This window comes from Solanum stenotomum, chromosome 12 (assembly GCF_019186545.1).
Source record: "Solanum stenotomum isolate F172 chromosome 12, ASM1918654v1, whole genome shotgun sequence".
NCBI classification, from domain to species: domain Eukaryota; kingdom Viridiplantae; phylum Streptophyta; class Magnoliopsida; order Solanales; family Solanaceae; genus Solanum; species Solanum stenotomum.
Window position 1 is genome coordinate 19,218,881 of NC_064293.1, and position 8,899 is coordinate 19,227,779.

The 8,899-nt window shown below is 30.6% G+C and overlaps 1 protein-coding gene across 1 annotated transcript; it reads right to left on the bottom strand.

Moving 5' to 3' along the window:
* Positions 1-6,546: 6,546 nt before the first annotated feature.
* On the bottom strand, positions 6,547-8,899 carry LOC125848277 (cytochrome P450 81Q32-like). Its single transcript, XM_049528121.1, has 2 exons — positions 8,042-8,899; positions 6,547-7,231 (listed from the first exon to the last, which is right to left on the bottom strand). Exons 1-2 carry the CDS (start codon positions 8,897-8,899, stop codon positions 6,626-6,628), a joined length of 1,464 nt encoding a protein of 487 aa, XP_049384078.1. The 3' UTR covers positions 6,547-6,625.

Below are 8,899 nucleotides of genomic sequence, written 5' to 3' on the forward strand. Positions count from 1 at the left end.
TCGAAAGATTATATTATATACATAAAAAATTATACGAAATATATAAGTCAAATATTCATTATATATATATATATATATATATATTAAATCTTGAACACCCGTAACAAAATTTTTAACTTCACCGCTGCTTAACCCACAACCTTAAGGTGTTGGTGAACCATTGTTCAAGATTTAACACTTCATTGTTACTTTCTCCGTTTTAATGTATATGATGTATGTCATGGTTTTGATTGAACATGGATTTTTCTTAGAACTTTTTAAAATTATGTTGTTGATTTTGATCTTATGGCCTTAAATATGCATGTAAGTAATATTTTTGTGATTATAAAAAACATTAAAGTAGAAATTTAAATTTTAAGCTAAATAATTACCAAATTTAAACGAGCACGTTTAACATATATATTAACCGTGCTGGGACAATGAGAGATTCCTTATATATAAGTATAGTCAGATTTTGTTTTCTTGTTGACCATTATCCAATTTTTATTTTTTTTTACTTGTATCTGTCGGTAAAATGAGTCCATATTTTGATAATTTGCTTAATTTTTTCATATTTTAATGGGTTGGCTGAGTGATCTTTAAACTCATATTTAATGCATAAAAATATGGATAAATATGAATTAGCTAAATGAGTTAAAACTTTCAACTTTTACTCACTCAAAATTCATGATATCACTAAAAATATTGTAATTTTTGTTCCTTTTTATGTTCTTCGGTAAAATTAATTATTCCTCTCTATAATTGAAAAAGTGAAGTCTTTGACTCTCCAATATATATTTACTATATTAAATGTACATTTCTTTTGTTAAATATAATTATATTTTTTTATTTATTTAATTTTATAGTGGGTAACAAATAATAAAGTAAAATAAACAGATCATGTATTAGTATTTTTTTTGGTTTTCCATCCGGTGTGCGGAACTCACATACATTGGAGCTCCGACTAAATTCGGATCACGCTCTGCAGGGCTCATTCGGGGGTGACGCTCCCAACAAGATTTTCTCCATACCCAGGGCTCGAACCCGATACCTCTGGTTAAGGGTGAAGCACTCCCACCAGTGCACCACAACCCATATTGGTAATCTTGTATTAGTATTGATATTGTTTAAAGTGCGGTAAGTACGCTTTACTCNGCTAAATAATTACCAAATTTAAACGAGCACGTTTAACATATATATTAACCGTGCTGGGACAATGAGAGATTCCTTATATAATAAGTATAGTCAGATTTTGTTTTCTTGTTGACCATTATCCAATTGTTTTTTTTTTTTTACTTATATCTGTCGATAAAATGAGCCCATATTTTGATAATTTGCTTAATTTTTTCATATTTTAATGGATTGGCTGAGTGATCTTTAAACTCATATTTAATCCATAAAAATATGGATAAAATATGAATTAGCTAAATGAGTTAAAACTTTCAACTTTTACTCACTCAAAATTCATGATATCACTAAAAATGTTGTAATTTTTCTTCCTTTGTTATGTTCTTCCGTAAAACTAATTATTCCTCTCTATAATTGAAAAAGTGAAGTCTTTGACTTTCCAATATATATATACTATATTAAATGTACATTTCTTTTGTTAAATATAATTATATTTATTTATTTATTTAATTTTATAGTGGGTAACAAATAATAAAGTAAAATAAACAAATCATGTATTAGTATTTTTTTTTTATTTTCCATTTGGTGTTCGGTATCCACATTGGAGCTCCGACTAAATTCAGATCGCGCTCTGCAGGGCCCATTCGAGGGTGACGTTCCCAACAAGATTTTCTCCATACCCAGGGTTCGAACCCAAGACCTCTAGTTAAGGGTGAAACACTCTCACTAGTGCACCACAACCCATGTTGGTAATCTTGTATTAGTATTGATATTGTTCAAAGTGCGGTAAGTATGTTTTACTCCTAAAATGCAAATATTCATTTACTTTAAAATTAAAAATATTTTTCCCTTGTTATTACATTAATTTATTTTATATCGAAAAGTTATAGATTTTTTTTTTTACTTTTATAATACAATAAAACTAAATAAAGTATTTTCAACATTTTTCATCCAAAAAAGAAGACTAAAATATTAAATTATTACTCATATTTTATTGATTCATTTTCAATCCATCTAAATTTAACCCAATCGATCTATTTGTCACCTACTTGTAGCGAACAATTGAAGATACGTGTACGAATGGTTTATGTTTTCAATTATGCGGCAATGAGTTTTGTTTTTATATATGTTAACCTAAAGTAGCTTCAGCTGTTGACCGAAAAGTGTGATGAATAGAGGCCAAGTTTTTTTTATATCATTCGTTGCCAATATCCTAGCAATTCGTATTTTTGAACAGAAATCTATTAGGATATATATTATTAATTATATGTTTAAAAAATATTTATTATAGAATAATTATTTGTTCAGTTTTAATAGATCATATATTTATTTATGGTGTATGTTTACTTATATAGTAGATGATTTAGTATTATAGAGTTTTAGCTTATACACGGAAGATTAAATCATTGGCTCTTATAAGTATACAGTTTTTTGTTCACAATTTAAGATGGAAATTGGACATGTCATCGGTACGATTGTAGCACAAAATTATATGTAGTTTATCTTGATTATGAGAATTGTATAGTTCCAACTTCTTGTGCTAGTACATTTTTTTTTATGACAAGAAAAACCCGCAGCCGCTACCCATTGAACGGGACCGAGTAGAGATAGTTGCTTTAGACTGACCGACAACAACATATTCTCTAAATTGTTAAATGTACGTATATTCTTAATCCGGATATAACTATTATGATCTGTATATGTTAATTATCGTTTTAATTTATTAAAAGGTGAAATTTTGAGATGGGTCAATATGTCATGTATATTGGAAGATAATAATACATACTGGTGAAATAATAAGTTAGTTGACGAAATCCATGTTTCGATATAAAGATTGATGATAAGCTTTTTTGAGAAGCTTATAAGTTTTCATTGTGTCAAACCTTGCAAGTGGATTTATATACCCGATACATGAAATAAGTTAAGTAGTGTTCTAAAGGAAATTAATCTTTGAATTAAATTCGCCAGTAATTTAATTTATTGATTAGTATCTTAACATGAAGAATTACACAAGTGTTTAATGAGAAATTTGGAAAGATAAATAGAGGAGTGCAAATTACGAATTTCTAATGAAATGATTTGTAATTTATTATGGTAAGAATAATATAAATTAATTAGTTGAAATTATTTTCATGATAGGAAGCCTCAGTAATTAATTATGTGGTCTCTATCATGCCCATATTTAACTAGAAATAAGAATTTATTCTAAGGGGAAAAGGGAGAAGTATGTGTCTTTTTATATTCTAAGGAAAGGGTGTCTTTCTCTATTCTAAGGAAAGGGAGAAGCATGTGTCTTTCTCTATTATAAGGAAATGAAGAAATACATGTCTTTTTCTATTCTAAGGAAAGACATGATGTTTCCTCTCCTCCTTGGACTATGAAGAAATCTCTATAAATAGAGATTCTTCTAATTGAAAGTGAATATGTTTATACGATATTTGTCCACCCAAGTATTGAGAGAGTTCAAAAATGAACTTGGAATCACTGTAGAAGACCACAAAACTGGCGTCTAGCTTGTGGATTTGCTTGAAGATTCTAGCTTGTCGACTAGATTGTGGATTCACTTGAAGGTATCTGCTCACACTTCAAGAGGTAAATCTTAAATTAAATTTCAGAAAGTTTACGTGCTCTAGCATGATTGTATGTGTTCTAGCATAAAGGTATTTGTTGTCTATTATTCATGTAAGCAGTATGATTCTGGTATGCTTCTGCTGTGCATATAATTTTCCAACAAATCTTAGATATAGGACTTCTAGCCTCTAGGCTCTCGCAACGCGTTTTGCTCCAAAATTGATTAAAAACGTTATATTTGATATCAAACCTTCTAAATATATCCGTCCAAATATTTTTTAATTATTAGATTCAACTTAAAGACTCTAATATTAATAAATTGATTTTTGAGATAAGTTCAATTTTTAAAAAATATAATATAGCAAATTAATCATTAATCATCAATTATAAAAAAAACAACAAATCTAATAAACTCATATAAGAAGAGAAAGCCAAGAAATTCCTGTAAAAGCTTTAGCAATCAGCTAACTTAGATGGTCAAATGGGCTGACTAGCTTGGACCCAACCCAAACCATTTTAATTCTCAACTGTGGGTGATGGGCCTGTCTTCTCGTCAAATTGACACCTATAGAAGGTGCATGAGAAGTTTCCTTAAAAGTAATTTAAACTTACAATTTCTAATAATTTTGAGTTTAACTAACAAGTTGCTGAAATATGATATTTTTTCATTTTTTTTTAAAAATCTTTGATTCATTTTTTCAATTTTGAGTTTACACTAACCTTTTATATTTGCGGTATAGCTCACATACATGTTTTAACTATATATTAAAAAGTTTTTACTGATTAACATGTGTGACGCCACGAGATGCTACATGACGCATAACTGCATGTGATGCATAAGATGCACAAAATGCACACGTGTGACACACAAGATTCACGCATAACATATGTAAAAGCTAATTTAATTATATATATTTGAAATCTTTTCTACAATTTTATTTTAGATCACTAATTTTATTCGATCGCTCCAATTAGAGTAAGTGATTTGATTAGAACTTGGAGTAAGTGGAGACAATTAACTTACCCATGATAGCAGTCGTACGTCCCAATACCACCTCAAAAACTTCTATTTCCGATATATGTTTTTGTCCATTTCTTCTCGAACGAGAACGATAAATGTTAGTTTACCTTTTTTTGATTTGGACATATTCATTGTAGCTTCCTTGTTTAATTATTTGTATATATATAGTATTTTGCAATGTTATTATTGTTATAGTTGCCAGAGTCATCTTGTGTTACTACTGCATCAGGAGGTTGTCTAATTAGTTGACACAATTTATTCTCAGTTTAGTATTGCTTAAAAGACAAAGAAAGAAATTAACACATTATATTGCTCATTAAAAGACTCCACGGCATTATCTTAGAATATATGATATAATAACACGAGCTACGAGTACAAAAATGGTCAAATAGTTCTATACAAAGGTAGATATATTATTATAAAGAAGTGAAAATTGAGATTTGGACTTAGCTTCTTCATGTTGTAATATTCACTAATTAATGACCTCGACCATGACGGCTTGGACCAGAATATGCTTCATTTCTAAAGATTGGAACATCATCTGATTTGACGTAGCGTGTCGTCGAAACTGGTCTTATAGCCTCCGCTGCTATGCTACAAAAAATGAGGATAATGATGATGTTCAATAATGTAAAGAAGGAGATAATGCTGTTGAACCGGCTCTTTGCTTCTAACATTTGAAAAATATTACAAAGTTTAAACTGAATCCAAATCGTTCTTTTAAGTTTATGTATTATTGGTGGTTCAAAATAATGCATATTGGCATTTTGTAAAATGTATATATAATAGTGGCATTATGGAGTTGGAAAAAAGTGGAAACTTGTTCCGTCCGTTAAGACAGAGAATGGGCAGGGCGGGGGACAAACTAAACCGGTTTTACGGAATTTCTTGTCCCTTCACTTTGAATTTCGTTTCAGATGCGCAATACACTACTAAGCATTTTAGTATTGTCGTCAATGCAACTACATTAAAAATAAGCAATTACATTCTTTGTAAATGTTCATAAAGTATATAACGATATTATATCTAATGACAATTAACTAATGCATGTACACATTTTAGTACTCTTTATTTTATTACTGTTAAAATTTATTTTTGTTATAGTGTTAATCCCCAAAAGTCAGCAATTTTATTAATACTACATTTGATTATTTTCATGTATGCAATTCCTGATCTTGGTTAAGGTACATGTATGTGAATTTTTATGATAGTTGAGACACAATGTCCAACAATAGTTGTATGAGGGCACCATTTCTTTTTGACAAGTGTCTTTGCGGATTCCTTTCCTTGTTGTGACAATATCTCACACACTTTCATTTTCTCAAACTTTATTCTTTTCTTCATTTGCATTTTTTTTTCTTTGCAAAACCTCTTTTCTATTTTATCTTTGCACCCTTTTTTCTACCACTGTTTTTATAGCTCTTATTTTTGTAGTCCTAACTCTCAGTACAAAAAATGTAGTCATACTACTATTATTATCTGGTGCTTTCACATATTCATTTGGTTGAATTTTTGTTTTTCATTAATTCTTGTAACCTACAAGAAAAAAATGGATCTATAAAAGTTTCATTTCACATTTTAAGACACCAACATAAAGAAAATCTTGAACGATTTCTCTCCTAGTCTATATATAACTTTGAGCTATATATAAAAAGACATCCACACTTGAAAAAGGTCGAATTTTAGAGACCTTACCTTCTATCTTTGTGGATTAGAGAGAACTCATGATACAATTATTGTAGAAATAAATATAGATTATATAAGTTAAATACGACGGGAAAAAACAAGAGTATAAGTTAAATATTGAAATTTTATAGTACTTTGACCAACATTGAGAAATCTGTCCCCACATTATAAAACGATATCTTATGAAACGATAAATAACAACCAACCAAACAAGATGTTCAGTGCATTTCTAGAAATTAATTAAAGTAGTGCATAAGCAATATCACGTGCCTTGCACTTTGCATTAAGTGGCTCAGCTTTTGCAAGAGTGAGACCACTCCCTTCAGCTATATCACTGTCTTTGCTAACTATTTCCCACTCAAAACACTGAACCAAAGTTCCAACAGTTAAAGCAATCACACGTTGAGCAAGTCCAGCACCTGGGCATGTCCTCCTTCCCATTCCAAATGGCAATAACTCCCACGGTTTCACATCGATACCTTCGAATCTCTCTGGTCTAAAAATTCCTGGATCGTCAGCCCATACTAACGGATCCCTATGAACAGCCCAAGCATTCACCAATAGGATTGTCCCACGTGGAACGTCGAAACCACCTATTTTGGTATCATCAGCTGATTGATGGGGAATTAACATTGGTGCTGCTGGAGATAATCGGAAAGTCTCCGAAATGATACTTTTAAGATATTTCAAATTGGGCAAATCAGTCTCATTCACTAGACGATCAAAACCAACATGACTGTCTATTTCAGTTCTTACTTTGTTCAACACTTGTGGATGGTTAAGTAAATGTGTCATTGCCCATTCAATAGTCACAGCTGTTGTGTCTGTTCCCCCAATCACTATGACCTGCGCAACATATCGAGAAAGTATCATAAAATATTATATCTACAACTTTTTAATGATATATTTGTATAAATGGTGTATGTATTTTTAATCAAAAAAATCAAATCAAACAAACAATGTATATATATATTATATATATGACTATATTATTTGATTCTTTGATTAGCTTGGTGTTTTGGATTTTTCTTAGTAGTACCCTAGCCAAGTACTAGGTATATTTGTTGATGTTTGTGCTCCAGTGTAATAAATAAGGGAAAAATGGAAAAATATATCCTTAAATTTTTTGTTTTAGAGTAAATATACTTGTTTTGAAAAAAAATGGTGAATATACCCCTGTAGTTTAATATGTGGGGTATATTTATCTTTTTCATAAACATGTCTATATTCATTGAATTAAGAAAAACCTTAAAACAAGTTTTATAATTCCAAAAAATGTCACTTAATTTAAAAAAATTAACTCACCCATTTTTTAATTACCCCAACCGGATCCGGCCAGGACCAGACCCAACCCAAATGAAAAAACCCAATCCCTCTTCATCTCAGTCATAACATGAGTTTGGGTCGATCCAAATAAAAGAGGGATTGATTTTTTGTAGATCAGTTTTGTGTTTATCTTCTTTTTTTTTTTTTTTAATAAATTCAGCTTGGTAGCAAAAATCAGTATCTATGCACCATTTATTATATGATGAGAGTGTATATATTATATGCACCACTTGAGCGATATAAATGGCTTTTTTCCCGACAAATAATAATTAAAGGGTACACATATATGTACGTAGTATATATGGGGATGCATGAGTATTGAAAGCTTACCAATATAATTCCTTTAATGATATCGTCAGTATAGTAATCTGGTTGCGATTCTTGCAAAGAAAGCAAATTATCAATCATAGTATTTTGGTTCTCCACACCACGGTATTCATCAATTAAATCTTGCAAGAACTCATCCAATTTTTTGCCAAGCTGCGTCAGCGCATTCTTTTTAATAAACTTATAAATCCAACCAAATGGTACAGGCAAAAAATCATCAACATTTGATGCACCCCCATTGCTAAAAAACTCATCTATAAGCTCACGAAAATACACCGCCTTACCTTTATCTTGATCGAAAAAACCGTCTCCAGATACCATTCTCATAATAACATTAAATGATAATTCAGTAAATTTTGACTTAAGTTCAAAAATTGTACCAAAATCGTTACAATTTTGAAACAACTTATGCAAAAGAAGCTTGACTTCAAATTGTCTAATGGTTTGTGACTTGTTGAGACTAGTAACGGAGAGGATTTCAAGTGCACAAATACGTCTTAGGTTACGCCAATGATCACCATAACACGAATCAATGATTGTTGTGCAGTTGTATCCTCCGATCATTAAAGGAGGACGATCAGCAAGAACAACATCATTCTTGGTGAAACATTCCTTCACTGAGGATGGAGATGACACAACCACGACGAGACGTTTGCCTAATTGAAGAGAGAAAATTGGACCATGTTTTTCAGAAAGATTTTCAAGGGTACGATGTATATGTTCTTTCAAAATATAGAGATGTCCTATTATTGGAAACTTAAGTGCTGGACTTGGTGGGAGATTATGTTTGTTTAGTGTCAATGACACAAGTTTGAAGACTAGGAACAATAGGGAAATAGTGAGAGGCCAAACTATTTCCAT

Bases quoted from the DNA above. Each gene is read 5' to 3' on its own strand.
- LOC125848277 (XM_049528121.1), bottom strand. From the start codon at position 8,899: ATGGAAATAGTTTGGCCTCTCACTATTTCCCTATTGTTCCTAGTCTTC. The intron at 7,232-8,041 runs GTAAGCTTTCAA...TATGTTGCGCAG, and splicing joins TCATTAAAGGAATTATATTG to GTCATAGTGATTGGGGGAAC.